At 43.0% G+C, this 22416-nt stretch overlaps 1 protein-coding gene and 1 long non-coding RNA gene across 11 annotated transcripts in view; one reads left to right on the top strand and one right to left on the bottom strand.

The window, feature by feature from the left end:
• The window catches only part of TRIO (trio Rho guanine nucleotide exchange factor), a 268477-nt gene that overhangs the window by 230468 nt on the left and 15593 nt on the right, over window positions 1-22416 (top strand). For 6 of the 8 annotated variants that reach the window (XM_081872947.1, XM_081872950.1, XM_081872949.1 and 3 more), the window contains exons 37-48: window positions 2318-2413; window positions 3689-3837; window positions 4507-4573; window positions 7194-7297; window positions 9217-9286; window positions 10580-10669; window positions 11932-12024; window positions 12692-12742; window positions 13130-13207; window positions 14861-15052; window positions 18711-18888; window positions 19986-20755. In XM_081872947.1, the coding sequence (XP_081729073.1) occupies window positions 2318-2413; window positions 3689-3837; window positions 4507-4573; window positions 7194-7297; window positions 9217-9286; window positions 10580-10669; window positions 11932-12024; window positions 12692-12742; window positions 13130-13207; window positions 14861-15052; window positions 18711-18888; window positions 19986-20755 (1938 nt within the window). Of the gene's footprint in view, window positions 1-1207; window positions 2286-2317; window positions 2414-3688; window positions 3838-4506; window positions 4574-7193; window positions 7298-9216; window positions 9287-10579; window positions 10670-11931; window positions 12025-12691; window positions 12743-13129; window positions 13208-14860; window positions 15053-18710; window positions 18889-19985; window positions 20756-22416 lie in introns of those variants that run through there. The other 2 variants (XM_081872953.1, XM_081872954.1) reach the window with 2 other exon arrangements.
• Window positions 13148-22416, bottom strand: part of LOC309348119 — a 48715-nt gene continuing 39446 nt past the window's right edge. For 2 of the 3 annotated variants that reach the window (XR_014159182.1, XR_014159183.1), the window contains exons 4-5: window positions 21603-21726; window positions 13148-13283 (exon numbers count right to left, since the gene is read on the bottom strand). This is a non-coding gene — a long non-coding RNA (uncharacterized lncRNA). Of the gene's footprint in view, window positions 13284-18894; window positions 19267-21602; window positions 21727-22416 lie in introns of those variants that run through there. The other variant, XR_014159184.1, reaches the window with a different exon arrangement.

The raw sequence follows: 22416 nt of genomic DNA, 5'->3' as shown, positions 1-22416 counted from the left end.
AATCAAGGTTTTCCTCATCAGATTCCAGTCAGGCAACAGGCGAAATTAACAATTATCTCAGCTCCACCTTCAACATGTGACAGCGTTCAAGTTGCTTGAGCTTCTCCTTTTCCTACTTTTGTAATGTTTGTACCATTCCTTAGTTTGAACTCCTTAGGGCCATGGTTTCAAGCTGTGTTCCAGGGAATTCTGGATTCCTTGGAAACGTCATGTAGGAATTTCTCAAGTAGAAGATCAGTAATGGTGAACAAGCTCTCTGGAAAAAGGCTTCTTTGCAAGTACAGTACTGATCTTCCCCTGTAATGCATGCGTAGCTACATAGCAGTTTTGGTCATGTTCTGAGGAAGTCAAATCTCCGTTCTCATGCGGCTATGATGAGGTCCACAGGCTTCGCCAGTGTATCTTATGCACGGCCTTGTATACTCAGGAACATTTCCCAGAATTCTCTAGAACTTGTGAGGGTGCCTTGGCAGCCAAGCTGATGTGGGGGGGAATCCCTGAAGGAAATAATAATAATAATAATAATAATAATAATAATAATAATAATAATAGTGATATATAGCAAATTTCATCTGGGCAGGAATGGGCATACTCTAGTCTCAAGCTGTAGTGGGCTGCAAGGCATATGTACCAAAGAAGTGCATGTTTTGTTTTAATATGTAGCCATTAAAAAGACAATTCACAAGTAAGTATGCACCTCCCATTTTATGATGGCATTCCTGTTGGAATTAATTCTTCTCCAACGTTTTGGTGCTACACAACCAAGCTGTTAATTGCTTTTTTTTTAAAAAAAGAAGGTATCTCCTGATTTGTATTTCAAGTCAGTCATTGTGAAAGAATTGCCATTCTGATACACATCCAAGGTTTACCCAGTTACAGTGAGCAGAAAAGAAGGAGACAACAACAATGGCTGCCTCAACCTATCCCTTTAAACTTGCTCAGGTGACATCCCTGTCCAGCCACTAGCACTTAATTCGGTGTACCTAAATAACAACCACTTCCATCACAGGATCTCAAAGATTCTTCAGTTTTCCATTTGGCGGTGCCAAACATCATCATGAGTTGTGCTTAAATTGTAGCTTCTGAGTTTTCTTCTTGTTTTGGATAGAATTGCTAAGAGAGCTGCTATATTACTGTATAACTAATCTTTTTTTGTTTTTGTTTTCCTTTGTTTCTTTTCTTTCTTTTCTTCTTACTCTTCCTTTAGCATTATGTTGATTTATGTTCTGTCTCTGCTTTGGCCCAGTTTCCCTACCTCTCCATTTAGAGTTTCTTGTGTGTTCTCGCATTTGCCCCGCTCCCAATGTCCCCTGTCTCATTGAAGCTAACTCTACAGCACATGAAATTTGCATATTATTATTACTATTCTTTAAATTATGGGAGCTAATCTTTCTGCTCCCATAGATGAGGTTGAACAGAGTTCCGTGTTCTGAAGCATTGTACCTGTTGGTTTAACATGTCCGTCCAGTGGTGAAGAACAACGTAACCTGTGTTTTGCATGCTGTACATCCCTGCTGGTCCTTGTAATATGAAGTGAGGTTCATATTATTATGCCTTGTTTAGCTTCCAGTTACTTAATGGTACATGTAATCTGCAAACAGGCTTGCATGTTTGCTAATTACTGAAAGCCAAATTCAGTGGCCACCAACCCTCCCAATATCCTTTTGCTGTCAACACCTTTTATCCTCAGTTGCAGCCATAAATTGGCATCTTGTAGCTTTTGAGGACAGAGATCTTCTAGACTCTGCACTTACCTTTGGGGGAGATGGATGGCACAAGGAATGGTGAGCAAAAAGACCCTGCTCCCTTTTAGAATCATCAATTGGCTCCTTGTTTAGTAGTCTTAGCCTACTCTACGGTTGATTTATTGTTTCGTTCATTCATTGCAGTTCTTTTCCCTGCGGCTTTATAATGTGAGTTGAATTGGGAGGGGTGGGAAAGGATCCTTAGATAATTCGGTACATCCGGCATTGGCTTTGCGTAGTAGCTTTGATAGGTTCTAGAGAAAGAGAAAGATCAAGGCTATCCAAAAAAATATTCCCAGTCATCCAGCTGCAAACGGAGCATTATGAGTTCCTATCCAGGTATTATAAAAGCATTAAATGGACACAGGCAGATTAATGTTTGTCAATACCAGAGTTTATTTAAAACTTCCTTTGGTGCTTGTGTCAAATAGAGGGGTTTTAAAAAAAAAGAAGTGGAAAGAGAGGCATTTTGTTCATTAGCAAGATGCCTCGGGGACAAATATTGATAGTGTGTATAGCCTCAAATTGATATTGGGGATGCCTCTTTTCCTGCTTTTCACCCCATTGTGCAGGCATCTTCCCGGTTATTGGTACGTCCTACCAGCTCAGAGACTCCCAGCGCAGCCGAACTTGTCAGTGCAATAGAGGAGCTTGTGAAGAGTAAAATGGTGAGTCTGGTTTGTTTGATGGCATGTTTTCCTTCCTTTTGGGGGAACCCTAGAGGCCCTCAATACGTTGTTGGACCACAACTCTCATCATCCCCAACCATATTAGCTGGGACTGATGAGAGCAGGATTCCCACAATATGCAGACGGCTATGGATTCCCCAGCTGAGGTCCAGCTCCGAGGGCCTTCTGGCGGTTCCCTCACTGTGAGAAGAGAAGTTACAGGGAACTAGGCAGAGGGCCTTCTTGGTAGTGGCACCCGCCCTGTGGAATGCCCTCCTGTCAGATGTCAAGGAAATAAACAACTATCTGAGTTTTAGAAGACATCTGAAGGCAGCCCTGTTTAGGGAAGTTTTTAATGTCTGATGTTTTATTGTATTTTAAATATTTTGTTGGAAGCTGCCCAGAGTGGCTGGGGAAACCCAGCCAGATGGGCGAGGTAAAAATATTATTATTATTATTATTATTATTATTATTATTATTATTATTACCACCGCTGTTTAGAGCAGGGTGGAATCCTATCAAAACATGTGGTTCTAAGAGCCATACTGGGGAATCAGACCAGAAGTCTCCCCTGTTGTTTTGTGTCCAAGTATTTGGTATTCAGTGGTACACTACTTCTGAACATGAAGATTCATTTAGCTCTGAGAGCCAATCCAGATTACAGTCACCTAAGCTAACGGCCATCGCCACTTATTGTGGTAGTAAGCTTCACAAGATAAGGAACTTGTTTCATTTATCCAGGCTTCAGCTTTGATTGCTGGTATCAGGCCCCTTCCTGGAACCCTGGACTTAGGCACAGTTAGCCTGTGTTGGTGTGGACCTGAAAGGAAACTGCTTGCTGGGTGCAGCAAGGAGGGCTGCAGAAGGACCTCTGGTGCCTGCAAATGGCCACACACATTGCAACACATCTTGCCGCCACCAGGGAAGGAGAGAGTTGTGAATACCCGTACACAGTTGACAAAGGTGTTAGAATAATAAATGATCAACGTGTTCTTAAAATAGATAAAAGTACAGCATGTAAACGGCGTTTCCGTGCGCTGCGCTGGTGCCGGCTCGCCAGAGCAGCTTCGTCACGCTGGCCACGTGACCCGGAAATGTCTCCGGACAGCCCTGGCCCCCGGCCTCTTAAGTGAGATGGGCGCACAACCCTAGAGTCGGACACGACTGGCCCGTACAGGCAGGGGTACCTTTACCTTTTTTTACAGCATGTGTATGTGAAATAGATTGTGCTGATGGTGTTGCCCCAATCTCACTTGTTTATCGTTTTCCTCTTAGGCTCTGGAGGATCGTCCAAGCTCACTGATGGTGGACCAGGGAGACAGCAGCAGCCCATCATTCAATCCTTCAGACAACTCACTTCTCTCCTCCTCTTCACCCATAGATGAGATGGAAGAGCGGAAGTCCAGCTCTTTAAAAAGGCGACAGTAAGACTAGCCCACGAATCCCTTTCCCTTATATGCTTAAGAAGAGCACCTGTCCTTTGCCTTCTGTGTTGTAAAATCTGTGTTATTGTAGACATTAGTTTTTACCTCTTTTGTTCAGCGAGTTAAGACTTTGATTATTTCAACTGTTGGAGGATTTTGCCGGAAAGCCAGATGAATTGCAATAATTTCCCCTGTCTAGCACATTAGCCCCCATTCTTGTGCTTGTAATGCTTTTAAAAACTTAGTAGGAAAGTTGAGAGTCTCAGAAACATAAAATGTTTACTTTGGGGGGCTCTTCAGTTTACACTAATGGTAGCTGCAACAACCAGTTAGGCCTTTAACGATGCCACTTTGTGGAATTTTGATTATATTAAATCCACTTGGCATGCACACTTCAAATTTCAGTATGAGAAACATTAGTTTCTCATATAACTCATATAACTATTCTTGAAATAAATAGATATATTTTTTAAAAAATCTCATGCTGCTTAGTCACACCATATTTTACCATAGTATTCCCTACTGAGCCCAGCCTTGGCTGGGGAGGGCGGGGTATAAATAATAAATATTATTATTATTATTACTGTTGTCACATTATTTGCATGCATAGAAATTGTTCATATCGCAAAACGCGACCCTTAATTCTTCTCACTTTTCGTAACTTTGCAGCTATGTTCTACAGGAATTAGTGGAGACGGAGAGAGATTATGTGAGAGATCTTGGTTACGTAGTAGAGGTATGTCTTTTTAAAATCAGTGTGCTGCTTACAGTCGGATCAGAAACACAAACTTCAGAAGGGTAAAGAGGAAAGCGCCATTCCTCTCCACCAAACACCTTTGGAGGATGCTACCAGCAATGCTTGGAGAAATCTACTTTGTCACCTGTTATATTAGTCTGTTTTTAGCTAGTTATGAACTAGGTTAAGATTTGTAATTACTAGACAACAGTTTCCAGTGTTATTGATGAGCTAGCAATAATTCCATATGTAAAGTATCTTTGAGAAGGCGCTTTTTACAAGCTGCCAACTTAACTGCATATGGACAGCTGAAAATGTAAATTCTGAATCCTGGCTGTAATTAGTTTCCATTCCAGCACGAGATCAGGACCGCCTGCTGTTTCTTGGCTCTTCTGTAAAATAAGCTGTTGAATCTTTAAGGCCAGCTTGGTAATATATTTGCAGCGAAGGGGCCTGTTCAGTCCTTGTGCAGGAATGTAGGCAATGGAATGGCTGGCAGTATTTCAGTTTTAGAACGGACAGCTGGAACACCTTTTAATAAACAGGCCTCTTAATAGATTTAGGAATGACTTCTGAACGTGGCAGCAAATTAAACAAGTACAATAGATGTACTTTAAAAATGGATTCAATTAGATTGCTTTGAGTTGCTGCTTCTGTTGTCCTGAATTTATGATCTGGAAAGAATCAGCAGTGTGGGATCACGGGGCTCACTAGGCTGAGTTACAAATTGCATTGAGTACCCCAGCTTCTGTGTTCCAAATTGCGTTCATTCGTGCAACCTAACTGAGCAGATTGTTGCCCACACCAGGGCTGCTCTACATATAGGGCTTCTTGGCGCCCTTTATGGCACAGTAGACAATTTGTATGCTTGCATTCCTTACACTTGCAGATTTACTTGCTCCTGCAAAGGCTTGTTTCAGGCTATTAAATCCCCCTACGCAATAATATACACAGGTTCATGACCAAACAGAAAACAGTTTGTATAAGCTGGATGGTATGTGTAGTGAATCGTTAGCTGTTGCTGGAATGTGTGCAAATACACTCGTGGAGGTAGCCGTGGGTTCTGCGCGTGTATCATTCTGGTTCACAACTACCGTATTTTTCCGTGTATAACACACCCCTGTGTTTAAGATGCCCCCTATTTTGGGGGACTCCATTTTAAGAAAGTGGGAGGAGATGGCCTGAAGTTGTTGAGCTTTGAGGGTGGGGAGTATGTGGCGATCACACAGGGTCCCCGGACGTCTGACTGTCTATTGATCCCTGTGCCACCACTGTGCTCGCTTCCCTGCTGCCACTAACCCGTTACTCTCGGGTACTCACTGAGTCCAGACAGTTGTTAAAATTAAATCAAATAAACAATGAAATTGATTGTGAAAATTGACAGTTAACTTCCATTTACTGAAAATAATACTTCCACAGATTTTGGAATGCAGAGATTTTGGAATGCAGAAATAAAGAGAATAATAAAATCTAGCACATGGAGGCCACTTTAACTAAATTATAATTATAAAATTTGGTATTTGAATGATTGGTGTGAATAATTGCATTATAAATTGGTATTGTTATAATGAGGCCAATAATAATTGGACTGTAATTAAAAACTAATAAAAAATTATTATAAAAAAAGAAAATAATACTTGCACACGTATCACACAAACTGGCCCCCAGTAAGGCACAATAAGTCCCCATAAATCTGGATCCAGCATGAATTTGCTGTCAAGATTCAGATAGATATTATCCTTTTGCCTTTCTGAGCTGCTTTTCCCACAGACTTGGTCCTGGGAGTTGTTGTGTCAAGCCAGACAAGGAGCAATGTAACATTATACATAAAGCACACAAACTGATAATATGAAAAAGAGTAAATCGGGATTTGTTACGAGCTTCAGTACTTACTTGACCACAATGTGGAAGCATGTTGGAAAGGGATTTTCAACTACGCTGTTGCAAAAATGTTTGGCTTCCCATTGGGTCTCTTGTGTTTTTTATGTTCTAAATAAAAGCATGGCTTATGGCAGGTGTGAGCAGAAGAGAGATAGTCTGTGGACCACTGGCCAACCCTGATGGCTGTTGATCCTATCCTGCGAGGCATTTCTTAAACAAGAGTTCATACTCAGAATCAATGAATGCATATTAGTTATGCCATTAGGACTTCATCCTGAATACAGTGGTACCTCGTGTTACGTACTTAATCCATTCTGGAGGTCCGTTCGTAACAGGAAACCGCTCGTAACATGAAACACGCTTTCTCTAATGGTGCCTCTCGCTGCTGCTGTGCCACCGGAGCACGACTTCTGCTCACATCCTGGGGCAATGTTCACAACAAGGGGCATCTACTTCCGGGTTAGCGGAGTGTGTGACCCACAGCATTCATAAGGGGGATGGTACATAACACAAGGTACCACTATATGTACTTTCAGCCACCCCCCTAGATAGATAGATAGATAGATAGATAGATAGATAGATAGATAGATAGATATTATTAAAAACACATCAGCTGGCAGGGGGATTTGGGGGGGGGTGATAAAGGGCCCAAGATGATACTCAGCAGTTTGCAATGTTAAAAGTAATAAAAAAGTGAACAGCTGCACTCATGTTCATTTTTCTTACTAATTTACTCCAGGGTTACATGGCACTCATGAAAGAAGATGGTGTTCCGGATGACATGAAAGGGAAAGACAAAATTGTGTTTGGCAACATTCATCAAATATATGACTGGCACAGAGAGTATGTATGTTTTTGTTTTTGTTCATAACTGGTTTTCTTTCTGGTTCTCATCTCGCATAACCAGCTGAAGAAGTGGACAAAAACCACCCCAAGCAGCATAAAAATATTATACTGGAAAAATTCAGTTGAGCACGTTGTAAAGATTGACATAGAACCATAGAATTGTAGAGTTGGAAGGGACCCCGAGGGTCACCTAGTCCAACCCCCTGCAATGCAGGAATCTCAACTAGATCATAAGTGCCAGGTGGCCATCCAACCTCCGCTTAAATATCTCCAGCGAAGGAGAGTCCACCACCTCTCGTGGGAATTGGTTCCATTGTCAAACAGCTCGTACTGTCAAGAAACGTCTTCCTGATGTTTCGTTGGAATCTCCTTTCTTGTAACTTGCATCCATTGGTTTGGGTCTTATCCTCTGGAGCAGGAGAAAACAAGCTTGCTCCATCTTTCATGTGACAGCCCTTCAGAGACCCTTTTCCAAGTCTCAGGCAGGGAGCTACTGGATAAGGGGGTCTTTTCTCTGGAGGCACACAAATTATGTTTTTTTTTCAACCAGGCATCCACCATTAGGTTCCAGGCAAAGGTTGCCCTGCTCTCTTGTGCTTTTTGTAATGAACGGATACTGTTGGAAGGCCATTCCTGTATATGCATCTGGTGCCCAGTTTATTTCAGTAGAAAGAAATTACTTTGGTTTTTACCACTTGGGGGCAGTTTCCAATTTACAGCATGCCACAGGTAGAATTATCAGCCAGTTATTTTCAGCACTAAGGTGGTTTAGCTGTGCCTTGTTTCAGATGGAAGTCTGACCTCTATATTGCAGTTTGCTTCTTAACATTTGGACATGTCTGGTACCTAAGGATGGAGCCATCGGGGCCTTACTAGTCCTAGTTGTTCTAGTAACAGGGATGCCCTTGATTTAATATAACTTTGTGGCTCAAGAATGTGGTCTCAGCTGAAAGTTTCATTTCACAATTGCGCACGGTCTGCCATAAGATGAGATCTTAGATTTTGGTTCTGTTCTATCTGAGCAGCAATTGCTCCTAGTGCCTGGGAGTCTTATATTTGGAAAGTCTACAGACAAGAATAACTGTCTGGTGGACTATTTGGACTATTGCAAGACATTTCTGAATGGATTGATTTATCTCTGCAGAATCTGTGGATGGAAGGCCTACATTGCAAACATTGTTAGGGCCCCGCAAATGGCCTTCTGTGTCTTCTATCCTTTTAGTATCTCTACGAACGAGTGGTGGCAACTACATAATAGACAGACCTTGGATTACAGCCAGTTCCTCAACTGCTAGTGCAGGTTCATGTAACATGATTCATCTACACTGGAATTTCCCTTATCCCTAGATAAAGATAATTTTGCAATTTGCTTTTGCTCAAGTTTGAAAGTAATATGAGTTCATTAACATGCAACTCTACACACTGTGTTCACTACTCAGTTATTTGTCACTGTGATGAAGAAGACATGGCATATGTGTTAGTTGAGCTCTGATTCTGAGGAATCCCAAGTTAGGGCAAAGCTTCCTTGCTGTTGCTTGTTAACTTTCATTTCGAGGAAACCCTACACTTTCCCCAGATGTTCTTCGCCTGGGCTCAGAATTGTCCCAGCCACACAGTCAAACCAAGTGGCTGGTTGAGACAATTATAATTTTAAGGGAACTTACTCAGCAGCGTCCAAGCTGAGAGGGGCACCCTGGGATTTCTTGCAGCATAACACTGGGGCAATGTGATAAAGCTGCTGACAAATGACAAAAGTGTCTTCAGCCAATCCACTGATGCGTCTTCCACAAACCTTTCTATTTCCGAAAGTGGATGGCTCCCACAGAGGAAATGCAACCAAACTGTTGTCAGCTGTTGAATCAGTTGTTTGTTGCCATAATGAGGCTAACAATAATATTTTTTTTTGTACTGCTCAGTTTCTTTTTAGGAGAATTAGAGAAGTGCCTTGAGGATCCAGAAAAATTGGGATCACTTTTTGTTAAACATGTAAGTATGTTCCTCCTCTCCATTGCATATATAGAAGCTGCGTTGATCATAGATCTGGATATTTGACAACATACAAGCAGCCCTTATATCTTCACCCATGTATTCTCCATTCTGTGCCTTTTTAAAAGATGCATGAACTTACTTTGCTTTGCTTCTTTGCCTTCCAAAATGCTTAGTTAGAGTGTCAGGAATAGTAAACTTGGGGGAGATATAAAGAAATTATGCACAGAACAAATTCCAGCACTAACGCTTCCGTTCTCTCTTAAATGTGTAGGCAGTGACAGAACGTGCAATCTGTTACACTCTCACTTAGTTTCCTGATTTTTCTACTTAGCCAGACTTTTGTGGCTTTCCATATGTACAACGAATCTTAAATATGCTCTTAAAGAACAGAGGTTATTTCTTCACTTCTTTATTTGGGCCATGACACATTTCCTCATGGTGGGGGTGGGAGTCTCCTCAACAAGATCAGCCATGGTGGCCACGCTTCCTGATAGATGGAGTTGGTCATTACTGTCATTTTAGCCCTTCAGAGCACACAGCCAGGGAGGAATGTTGGACCTTGTTCTGACTCAAAGTGTGCCCTAGAATGCCCACAACCTTAGAGTAGACTCTGGAATTCTTTGCAACATAAGGAGGGTTCATGACTGGCTCTGACAGTTCCTTGGCAGTGGGAAGCAGTTCCTGAGGGCACAAAGTTTGGGAGCAGCTGCTCTCATGCACAAGCCTGCATATCAAATGGATTTATTAATTTGGGGGCAGCAGGGAGGATATGCCTTGACAGTAACGTGGGTCATAATCCTCTGCCAAACGTCTCTGGGCACAAAGTGTAGACTTGAGGCGAACGTAGATATGACCACCAGCAGGCTAATTGTGTAAAAGGTGCTCTCCGTCAGTTGCAATTATTGTTGTTGGCTGTGTTCGTGTACGGCAGTCATGGGGAACCTCTCAAGTTCCTGCTGTTGCTGAACTGCAATGGCCATCACCTCTGAGCATTGCCCATGCTTTCTTGGACTGATGGGAAGTGTCGTTCAGCAACATCTGAAGAGCCAGAAGTTCCCCACACCTAGTCTACAGTCTGTTGCACACTTGATTTATCCAAGCACTTGTGAGCATATGCAAGGAAGAGAGTAGGTGAGACAGTATGGAAAATGCAATATCTTATATGGACCATTATATTCCTGTAGAATATGGTAGCTTTTGTTCTAATGATCTGTGCTGTTCTGGTCCGTGCCAAGTATGCTTTACGTTTTCATGAAATACAACATCCTTGTTCTTTTCCCTCTGCTGCAGGAGAGAAGATTGCACATGTACATAGTTTACTGCCAAAACAAACCAAAGTCTGAGCATATTGTCTCGGAATACATTGATACTTTTTTTGAGGTAAGTGCCAAAGGCAGGGGGTTGGCTGTCTCTTTCTGGACAGAAGAAATATACTCATAATCTTTTCCAAAAATTCTTGTTCTTTGCAGTCTCTGAGACATTATCTCTCTCAGGATCTGTGGCTGAGATCGAAATTAGTTTATTGTTACCAAATGAATAAACTCTCTCCCCCCCCCCCACCCCCCCAGTTAGCTCTAGGGTTTAATAATTCTGTACATGAAATTCTGCTTCAAGGTGAATTACAGCATGGAATCGGTTTTTTTGTGATTTTACCATACAATACTTGTGAGACATCAGGAAGCCGAGAGACATCGACTCGTTTAACTGGATCTTAAGATGTTGTCATAGCAACCTGAATTCAAATCACTAGCTGCTTTCACATACCAGGCCAAAGACATTCAAATGAGGGGGAAAGTTTAAACCATTGTTTCCCAAGCTTGGGTCTCTTGCTGTTTTTGGAAGGTGCTCCCATCATCCCTAGCTAGCAGGACTAGTGGTCAGGGATGATGGGAATTGTAGTTCAAAAACAGCTGGAGATCTAAGTTTGGGAAAACACTGGTTTAAACGAAGTACTACTTATTCAGATGTGGCTAAATCTCTGTTTACCATGTTGATTCTGTCAGCTTGAAGGTACAAGCAAGGATAGGTGTTGGTCCCTAGATATGTATGAACACATGATGCCTCTGTACTGACTGAGCATCAAGTGTTAATAGAAAACTAGTTTTAGCCCAACAGACAATCCAAGGGAATAGTTTACTTTTGCATCCTTCTTTTGCCAGCCAATCAAAGTCTGGAAAATTCAGTAGGGCCAAAGTGAGTCTTTCTAGTCCCAAGCTGGACTGAGGTTGCTGCCACCATCATCCCCCTTTCCTATTAAAGTTTAAGCCCCCAGGTTATTAAAATGTAAGCCCCCCAGGTTTGGCATCCATAGATGGTCTGGCTGTGTGTAACTAAGAATAACTGTCGTCCTTTAACAGGAGGGATGATAGGCCCAGACAGGATAAAGGGGATGAGACTCAACGGATTTCTTTGGGATATGGATAGAATGAAGTCATGGAAGACGTGAGCCCTACTGAAAAGCAAACTTCTTCTTTTTTAACAGTTCATTTTGCTAAGTAATTTAGAGAGTTAATCTAAGGGAAGCTGTTAGGAATCCTGAAGGGAAATTGGAGTGGCTGTCAAAACTAGCTTCCTTGATGATATTTCCTCTCAAAATAGAGAGTTACAGGATCTGCTCTGAACTTTTATTTTACTACTACTAGGACCTGAAGCAACGTTTGGGTCACCGACTTCAGCTCACCGACTTGCTGATAAAACCAGTGCAAAGAATTATGAAATACCAATTGCTACTAAAGGTAAGGCACTTTGAATGCTCTCGGTTGGGAGTTTTATTGCTGTATAGCATTTGGAACACTTAAAAAAAAAAAAGATTGTTTTGCATCTTATAGATATAGGCAGATATTTCTCAGAAAGTACCCACAAAAATGTTCTTTGTTTATGTTGGAGCACTGTGTGTCTGCTAAGGTAGTTTACATAAGTATGCCTCAGGAAATAGTAAATAACTAGTGTTAATTCTGATCTGAAAATGTTTCATTTCCTCTGTTTGCCAATTTCAGAGAAAGCAGAGCCCTTTGTGGGGATTTAGCTACTTGTGAATAAAATAATATTTGTTTAGCTTTGTTCGATTTCTTACCTCCCTTATAACATATGGTTACAACCATAAAATATACAACTTAAAGCACTTGCCCATATAAAACAAAAACACAGTAAATATGCAAAACAATTGAAGGACAGTCAGGAAACACACTTTGTTTTTACTGTTTGATTTCTTCGCCTAAGCATTTTATTTCTGATATGCTGTACATCAGGGCTTCCCAGAAGTCCCAAAATGGGATGGTAGATAAATGCACATTTTATTATCATCAGCAGTTTCTGATCATCAGGACTTCCCAATATATATGCATACACATATATAATTTTAATGGAATATGTCAACTCATAGTTCTTTCTTTTTCTTTGCAGGACTTCCTTAAGTACTCCAAAAAAGCTAATCTTGATACAACAGAATTAGAGGTACTTAGAAATACTGTTTTCTTAAATATTTATGCCAGCATCAAGACAGCTGTTGTAGCAGAATTATAGCACTCTTTCTGTATCTGTCTGCAGTCTGTGGACCTCCTTCACAAAGATTGTTCTGTTTTTGTTTTTCCACATTGGATTTATTCTGGAATTAATGGTTAAAACAGCAGGTCCATCACTTTGGGAGAATTCATCATGGAGATTACAGGAAGTGGCAGGGTGTTCCCAGAAGCAGTCTCCCAACAAATTTTATTATATAGCCTGCCTCTTTGATGTGTGCAATCAATCTTGGTAGTGGCACCTTAGAGAATCTGAAAAGAATAACTAAAAGGCATTGCACAGTTCACTGTTCTAATCTCTCTCTCTTTCTTGATTCAATAGAGGGCTGTAGAAGTAATGTGTATAGTCCCAAAACGGTGCAACGACATGATGAATGTTGGTCGTTTACAAGGATTTGATGTAAGTCCTTCCTTGGGTTTGGGCACCTTTTTCTTCACAAACAGCATCCTCCCATTACAATCTGGTTTCGAGTCACCTGGAAGCATTTTAAGAATAAGTGCATGTACTCTTAACATTTGGACTTGTTTCAGCTTCAAAATTACTCCTAAAATCCAATTGAAGTGCCTTTTTTCTTGTTAGAGGTTGAAAACTGACCATAGGGAAGTAGCCTTCTCACTCGCTTGCCCCTGCTAGGTCCCTGAACTGTAATGCTGGCAGGAGGGCAAAGCATAAGGATAGGAATAGTACAGGGAACCGTGCCCCTGTAGGCTTGCACCCAAACTTAGAACTCATGGCCTCTTGTCCCTGCTCTTTCATCCTCCTAAAGCATCTGGGCTGGATCTACACTGATCTGGAAAATGCTATTAAAAAATAGCTCCCAGTGCAATTTCCCATTGGCGACACATCGCTACTCTACAGCCCCCTCTGGTGTTACATTTTTATAACGCATTTTTAACGTTATAACTCACCAGTGTAGATTAGTCCCTGTTCTCATCTGACATGCATGTTGGATGTCACAGTTGTTGGAACAAGAGCCAGAATATAATGTGCAGAGATAATGCAGTGAGGCCGAATTCACATGGTTGTTGTGTAATAATGGCTCAGTTGATATACATCAGGTGGAAGTAAGGCATAGCTGTCAACTTTTCCCTTTTCTTGAAAGGAATCCTATTTGGAATAAGGGAATTTCCCTTACAAAGGGGAGGAAAGTTGACAGCTATGGAGGTAAGGAGCTGCATTCCTGAACCCCACTAAATTGTACATTTGCTAATGGGTGGGGCTGCTTGGTTGTGACATTTTGAGATGTGGCCCAAAGGAAGTGTGCACACAACCCATGATTACGTGGAATGGGAAGAGGCTTCCTGATGACCATGAGAGATGGTGTGATTTTCTTTCTATGATCTTAACTGTATTGATCCCACTGTTTCTGCCATTTTGTTGTTGTTTTTAATCAGTCACATGTCCCTTTGGATTCCCAACTTCGGTCTTCTACAGGCTACAGTCCTTCAGGGATAAATTTAGCAGAGCACCGTAAGAATGTAGATATAGTTTGAATCGGAGAGCAGCACTAATTCTCAGTAACATAACCATGTGGAATGTAAAAACGTTGTTAGCCATACTTTCTTTGGTAATATAACTACTTGTTTCAGCTGGAGCTGGATCCAGCAATGGGGCAAGTTGATCCTGTGCCGCTCAGAGAGGAAGGAATAACAAGTAGGGAGAGCACCCAATTAACTCTTAATTGCAAGAACGGTTGAGCATATCTTCCAACAAATTAGAGGTATAGCCTCTCAAATAACCCAATTATCCAAAGAGGTCCACAGTTTATCAGTTAATAACAAGCAGGCATTAACAGAACACCATAGTACCAAAGTGAACTGGCGACAACAAGAGCAGACCCCTAACCTCAACATAGAATGTGCAGAGGCTCTTAAAACAAACTCTTCTTATTTAATCTTCCAACCAAAAAAGATCTGCATGACAATTTGTGGAAGGCCAGATCAAACTCCTAACTGGAAAGGTACCCAGTATTCCAAACGACATTTATCAGACTTGTTTCAGCTGATGGACTAAAAAGGGTTGACTCAACTTGTTCTGGCCCCTCTTTTTTAGGGTAAAATTGTTGCCCAGGGTAAGCTGTTGCTGCAAGATACGTTCATGGTTACAGATCAGGAAACGGGACTCTTGCCGCGTTGCAAAGAAAGACGGGTGTTCCTGTTTGAACAGATTGTTATATTCAGTGAACCACTAGATAAAAAGAAAGGCTTCTCAACGCCAGGATTCTTATTTAAAAACAGTATCAAGGTAAGTCTTCTGCATATGTTTTTTCTTTTAGTTATGCAGTGGGCTTGAGGGTTCAATTCCATTTTGACAGCAGTTTCTAATCCAACTGTGCTCATAGTCTGTTTAAAGGAGGGGGGGTGTCCCCTTCCTCTGGGAATAATCTCCTGATTCTGCAAAAAACACTGGGAAAGGGTTTATTTCAAAGCTTAGTGAAAATATACCAATGATCAGGAGGTGAAAGGCTAGCTGTGGGTTAAACCACAGAGCCTAGGACTTGCCGATCAGAAGGTCGACGGTTCGAATCCCCGCGCCCCTTCCGTTTCTCCTACCGCTTCGCTGAAGGGGCGCTGCGCAGCTTTCCCTCTCCAGCTTTCCCTGCGCAGCGCCTCTCCAGCGAAGCGAAGCGAAGCCAGGAGAGCAAGAGGGATCGGTGCGCACTGATCCCTCTTGCTCTCCTGGCTTCAGCGAAAGCAACGCGAAGCCTCCTGAACACAGTGGGAGCACTCCCTCAAGTGCCTCCCTCAAGTGCCTGGGTTTTAGGAAATGGTTTTCAGAGAAATTAAGTGAATTACAAAGCAGGAATTAACTTCTGTTGCCTACTTTGGCTGCAGCACAAATGCTTATTATAGCCAGAAATACCTCCAATCAGGTATGCCAGCATTTAGAATGCTGGACCACCCCATAGTAAGTCTGGAAATTGTAGATGGTGTCTTGTGAACGATGTGCCTCTTCTAAGAACCTGTCTAATGACATAAAGAATTTTATTGATTTATGGCAACATAACATTGCTCAACCCCATACGTCAACTGCAAATGATTGTTGTACTTCCTTTACCTGTTTTCTGTGCTGGTGTGCTTTTCCAAACCCCATTTTATTCATGCACATTCCCACTGTTCATCTTTTAATTTCAGATATAAGTCAATATCTATGTTTATATTGAAACTCCATGAAGGTTTACTCCATGAAGCAGTGCACCCTCCTCCCCTTTGTGTGTCCATAGCACACATATTGTGATCAGGCCCCTTGACCTCCCTGCCTTTTATTCACTTTTATCTCACCATACTTGAAAGCTGTAAATGTGCGTTTTCCCACCAGGTGGCCTCAACAACTCACTTCGCAAACTGGATGTGAAGATGTTGTATTCTTTATTGGCTCATCTGTTGGAACGACTTCCCGAGTTTGATTTCTGGGTTGTTTGTTCACACTTGAGTCAAGATCCCAAGCTGTACTTGGTCACTCCAAAAATTGCTGCAGAGAGCTCTTTAGTCTGTCAGCAAACTAACCTGGAATGGAATTTTATGAATCCCTCCCTTCCTCCGGGGAGCACAGAGTAGCAATTTATTCTCACCAGTGCCCTGTGACAGATGTTGGGTTGAAAGAAAAACGATTCAAACAAGGTCACCGCAGAGAGCTTCGTGACTGAGTGGGGACTTGATTCTAGGTTTGCCAAACCCAGCACTCTAGCTATTGCAGCACACTTAATGCAAAACTACTGTGTGTTTCAGCTGAGCTAAGAGGAGCAGGTGCAAGTTGGCAAATGGCCTGCTGTTAAATGTTAACCTGAGATGAAAGTTGGACTGAAAGAGGTTGTTCATTGTTACTGGCAGCATCTTGTATTTTTTTGTAGCTCAGCCTTGCAAAAGAGCCCGCACAAGTTACTGGCCTGTGCAAAAAATTATTAGTATGCTAAGAGACTAGTAGCCTGTTATTTCCATGCTGGCCAAAGAGGGAAGTAAGCATGGAAATACAGGCTAGTTTTAAAAGTTGCCTTCTCCCAAGAGGACTGGTGGACTCCACTGTTTCCTTGCTGATCACGGAAGAGGGAACTATCCCTCTTCTGTAGCCAGCACAGAAACCAAACAAGCTTGAACAGAAGGGATGGCATGACCCCTCCCTCCTTTGCCATCATGCTCACTTAAAGGTAAAGGTAAAGGGACCCCTGACCATTAGGTCCAGTCGTGGCCGACTTTGGGGTTGCGGCGCTCATCTTGCTTTATTGGCCGAGGGAGCCGGCGTACAGCTTCCGGGTCATGTAGCCAGCATGACTAAGCCGCTTCTGGTGAACCAGAGCAGCACACGGAAACGCTGTTTACCTTCCCGCCGGAGCGGCACCTATTTATCTACTTGCACATGCTTTCGAACTGCTAGGTGGGCAGGAGCAGGGATCAAGCAACAGGAGCTCACCCCGTTGCGGGGATTCGAACCGCTAACCTTCTGATCAGCAAGTCCTAGGCTCTGTGGTTTAACCCACAGTACCACCCGCGTCCCTATCATCTCACTTACCTGCATGAATTTCCTTGTCGTCTACCAGGCAAACTGTTAATTACAAGGCTGTTGTGATATCCACCTCCTTTGACTGTCCCCTGCAAGAAATTTCCCTGTTGCTGCATTCTGCAGCTTTCCTAACCTTTGAAATGGGGTTGAGGATTCCCATGTTAAGGCCACCAGCCCACTTTTATGTTTCATACCAGACTGGCATGGGATGCAGTCATAGAGGAGCTGCTCCTACTTTGCTTGGGTAATGACAAATCTGTAGGGACACGTGGAATGCTGAGAATAAGAGGCACTGTCTCATTCGACTGCTCCCTGGTTTAGCACTTTTTCTCATTTCTAGGTGTATTTGAAGCCTTTCGAGCAATTCCCCCTCATCACTAACAAATTGGTCAGGTGTCAAAGTGCAAATGGCTTCTTCTGTGCAGGGGCAAGTCAGAAATTCCCTTGGCAAGCAGGGAGGGAAGTTTTTAGAAACTTAAGAGAGGGTGCGTTTTTCCTTCTTTGCTGTCAGGCTGTTTTGAATGATTAACATAACACTGGCTGTCTAGGTAGGCTAGTGAAATTTGCTTGAAGACTTCAAATTAAGACATGACTATAACAATTATTATTATTATTATTATTATTATTATTATTATTATTATGTTTTCCCCAGCCACTCTGGGCGGCTCCCAACAGAATATTAAAAACATGATAAAATCTCAAACATTAAAAGCTTCCCTAAACAGGGCTACCTTCAGAAGTCTTCTGAAAGTCAGATAGTTGTTTATTTCCTGGACATCTGATGGGAAGGCGTTCCACAGGGCGGGCGCCACTACCAAGAAGACCCTCTGCCTGGTCCCCTGTAACCTCACTTCTCGCAGGGAGGGAACTGCCAGAAGGCCCTCAGAGCTGGACCTCAGTGTCTGGCCTGAACGATGGAGGTAGAGACACTCCTTCAGGTATTCTAGGCCGAGGCCATTTAGGGCTTTAAAGGTCAGCACCAACACTTTGAATTGTGCTCAGAAATGTACTGGGAGCCAGTGTAGGTCTTTTAAGACCGGTGTTATATGGTCTAAGCGGCCACTCCCAGTCACCAGTCTAGCTGCCACATTCTGGATTAGTTGTTGTTTGACGCTTTGTGTGGGCTGGGCTGTGGATAAAATGGACTAGAAATGAGTGTTACATCCCCAATTCCAGTGCCAATAGGCTCTGGTGCAACAAGTTCTCCAATTGCTAGTGCCTTTTCTGAGGTCACTTCTGGTTTTGGCTGTGTATAGTTGTGACCTTCTCGCAGAGTGGTCTTTATTGGGAATTCCTCGACATGGGTGCTCCTGCTAAGTTACCACATGCCATCTGATCAAAAGTAGTAACAAAAAGATGAAATTGGCATTTTCTGAAAGCTTTTCCCTTTTTCTTTTTAATGAAGGTGAGTGGCCTGTGCTTGGAGGAAAACATAGACAACGATCCCTGTAAATTTGCACTAACGTCAAGGGCAGGTGATGTTATGGAGACTTTTGTTTTGCATTCCACCAGTCCAGGAGTCCGCCAAATTTGGATCCACGAAATCAACCAAATCTTGGAAAACCAGCGTAATTTTCTAAATGGTAAAGTGAACTTCATTTCTACTTCCTACTAAAGTTTCAGAATTAATCTAATTCTCCAGACGGTTTCCTTTGTCTTGCTATTTTAAAAGTTCCCCTCTATCACTGTTCCGTATTTTGAGTTCATTGACGGGGCTAATAATTTTGCTTTCCTTATGGAAGCTTTTTGTCAGAGGCTTTAGTTCATTCCCCGTAACCTTCCATGCAGAATCACACTGAAGCTAAATTTTTTAAAGCCAGCCGTAATGGTTTGTCATGTCATTTTGCTTACCTTGCTTGCTAATTAATTATATTCGAGAGTGGATGTCCAGCTTCCTTTTTTTAAGAACTTCTGCTAAATATCTTGTGCAGCCCTGACTTCCTCTTTTTAGCACAGATAACCTAAATAATGTCCCACAATTTATTCAGTTTAAAATACCTAGATACCATAGTCTGATTTACAGATACATATTTCAGATAATCCCTTTTTTCCGTCCACCCAAAATTATTCACATGGTTGTTATAATCCCACTATTTCATATAAATAGATCATCAAAGCAAAAATACCCGGTATGCTTTCACTTCGACATTCTTGGACAAATAAGAAGTTGTCCATAGTATGTCCATACTGTAATTCAGTAACTCACACAACACAATGCTAATTTAATCACAGTTGTTTCATAAATAGTATTGTGTTCCTTTTCAAATGCATCAGATTTTTTTGCTGACATGAATATATTTGCTTTTAAGTTGCTTGGCTTTATCTGGGAATGATGGTGTGAGTAATACCTGCCAAAAAACATGGCGATTGTGCAAAAGAAGATACAGTCAAACCTTGGTTGTCAAACGTAATCCATTCTGGAAGCCCTTTTGGCTTCCGAAATGTTCGAAAACTGAGGCGCAGCTTCCAATTGGTTGCTGGAGCTTCCTGCACTCAAGCAGAAGCTGCGCCAGACTTTCGGCTTCTGAAAAACGTTCGAAAACCAGAGCATTTACTTCCGGGTTTTCAACGTTCGGGAGCCAAAATGTTCCAAAACGGAGGCGTTGAATTTGAGACCCTGTTTGACAACTGGCTTTGCATTGCCTTCCATTTTTGTGTGAACCCCTCTCGCTTTTCTCAGCCTTGACATCACCGATCGAGTACCAGAGGAACCACAGTGGTCCTGGTGGCGGCGGCGGCAGCAGCAATAGCAGTGGCCCTAGCACCTGCCCTGGAATCCCCAGCTCCAGCCGTAGCAGGCCTTCCCGGATCCCGCAGCCGGTCCGACACCATTCCCCAGTCCTGGTCTCCTCTGCAGCCTCAGTCCAAGCAGAGGCAGACAAGATGTCAGGTATGTCCATTCACAATTCCTCCCTGCCTCCCCACACCACCACCACCCTAGAGGCTGGCCTTAGCCAGGCAGGCAGGCACCCGGTACCAAACGCTCAGCAGAACGGTCCAGAGAGAGAACCAGAGAAGATCCCCAAGATGAAAGCGATGGAGAGCCCCCGGAAGGCATCGGGAAGCGCTTGCGGCTCGGCGGACACAGATCAGAGGGAATGCCGCGGGAACTCGGAGGAGATCCGTTCGAGGAGCAGCGTAGGATCGCTGGCGCTGGGGAAACCGAGGCCTGGAGCCGTCTCGCCAATAAATTCTCCTCCCGCAATGACTTTCCCTTCTCCTTTTGGCAAGGAAGCCTTTCCTCCCAGCAGCCCCCTGCAGAAGGGCTCCTTTTGGAGCTCCATCCCAGCATCCCCTGTCAGCCGCCCCGGCTCCTTCACTTTTCCCGGGGACAGTGACTCCCTCCAGCGCCAGGTCCACCGCCACTCTTCACACAGCAAGGACACAGACCGCATGAGCACATGTTCCTCGACCAGCGAGCAGTCAGTACACTCCACCCAGAGTAATGGGGTAAGAGCTGGAGCGCTTCTATCCTGCGAGCTCCTCTAAAAACAAAAAAATCTTCCCATGCTCCTCCTCCCTTCCTGTGCGTTGCCATCATTCTCCGTACTAACTTCTGGCTCTCTGGTGCTGCACCGCTGCTCTGAAATAATAATAATCAGTCGCTCCCAGTCTTTCTATGCAAATCTCAGTAGAAACGTATGTGTGTATACATAAGACATGAACTTGCAGTATGTATACAGACACGAAGAAAGCCTTTCTAACTCTAAATGTGACTTCCACCTCTGCTGGGAGGGAGAAAAAATCTGCTAGTCTGGTTTCTACTAACTTGCTGTTGGCTTCCTCCCCCTCCATCTAACACGAAGGCACAAATTAACATTCTGTGTACAGCTGCCCTGGTGGAGCTCAGTTTGCGCCTCACCTGTGTTTCCATAGGCAGGTTTGCTTAGGGATTCCTCTGCTGTTCATATACATGCATACAGTTCACCCCCCCGTGCCACCCCAGCGAGACTTTGAAGAAAATAAGAATCGCCCCGCTGGATCAAAGCAAAGATCCATTCTGTTCCCAACAGTGGCCAGCCAAATGAACCCAAGATACCCACATGGCAGTACATGAATTCAACACTCCACTCCTCTCCCCTGAACTCTCCGACATCCAGTATTCAGAGAACATGGAGGTTCTGTTAGGCTGTGCTTCCTGTGTTTCGGTTGAGCTGAAGCATTCTGTTGACTTGCTGTCTTTTAAAAATCCGTACCTGGTCAAGGAATCTTACAGCATCACAAAAATAAATCCTGATAAATACACTTAGTGCACACAAATAGAAGGCTACCATAATCAAACCTCCAAGCTAAATACCTTCTGTTCTCTAAGAAGCGCTGCGCTGGGGCCACCTGGAGATTTCATATTTCAGCCCACTCTGCGAGGAAAGATCAGGTTGTCGGCCAGCAGACCTCGGCTCCTTTTCTTTAAAGCTGCCAATCTGGAAATACAACATGGCAGTCAAAGGACACCTATTGTTATTTTCAGAATAATCATTCTTTGAGGGGGGGGTGCAATAGTTGCATCCTCAAACTCGATGCTGGTCTTAAAACCACACCCTTTTCCACACCCCAATTTAAGTGTGTGGTACACTTCTTCAGCTCCTTTCACAGCTTCCGCACAACCTCGATCGCACATCACTTGGCCTTCAGAACCTTTCTTGAAAGCATGCACTACTTGGTTGAATTTTTTTTTAACAATGTAGACCTCTTCTGATTTCCTCTTTCACTCACTGTATTGTAGCTGTAGGGTAAGAAATTCCGCTTTGCATGTTTGTTCTGTTTCTGAGCTCCTGTTATATTTATTTGATTTGGCTTTGGCATACCTCCTTAAATTGTTTTCATAGCTTAGGGAAATGTCAGCTTGGCAGCCAGCGTAAAAAAAAGGTTGTTCACTGTAAGGGGTGGGGCTGTTCAAGGTAGTATTTCTATGTGTTCTTAATATGCTGCATGGGAGGGGGGGGGAAATGCCATTTCTCCATATGGAGAAAATGTGCTGCAGAGGCGGATAGCTTCATACTAGGAACTAGCTGTCTTGGGTTCGAGACTATACCTATGCATCAGGCAAATAGCCAGAAGTGGCTTAAATTTAAAGCAAAACAAATCTTTTAAGAGGACTCGGCAGTTATTTG

This window comes from Podarcis erhardii, assembly GCF_964252035.2.
Source record: "Podarcis erhardii genome assembly, chromosome: 8".
In the NCBI taxonomy this organism is placed as follows: Eukaryota; Metazoa; Chordata; class Lepidosauria; order Squamata; family Lacertidae; genus Podarcis; species Podarcis erhardii.
This window is presented reverse-complemented; position numbering and strand designations above follow the sequence as displayed.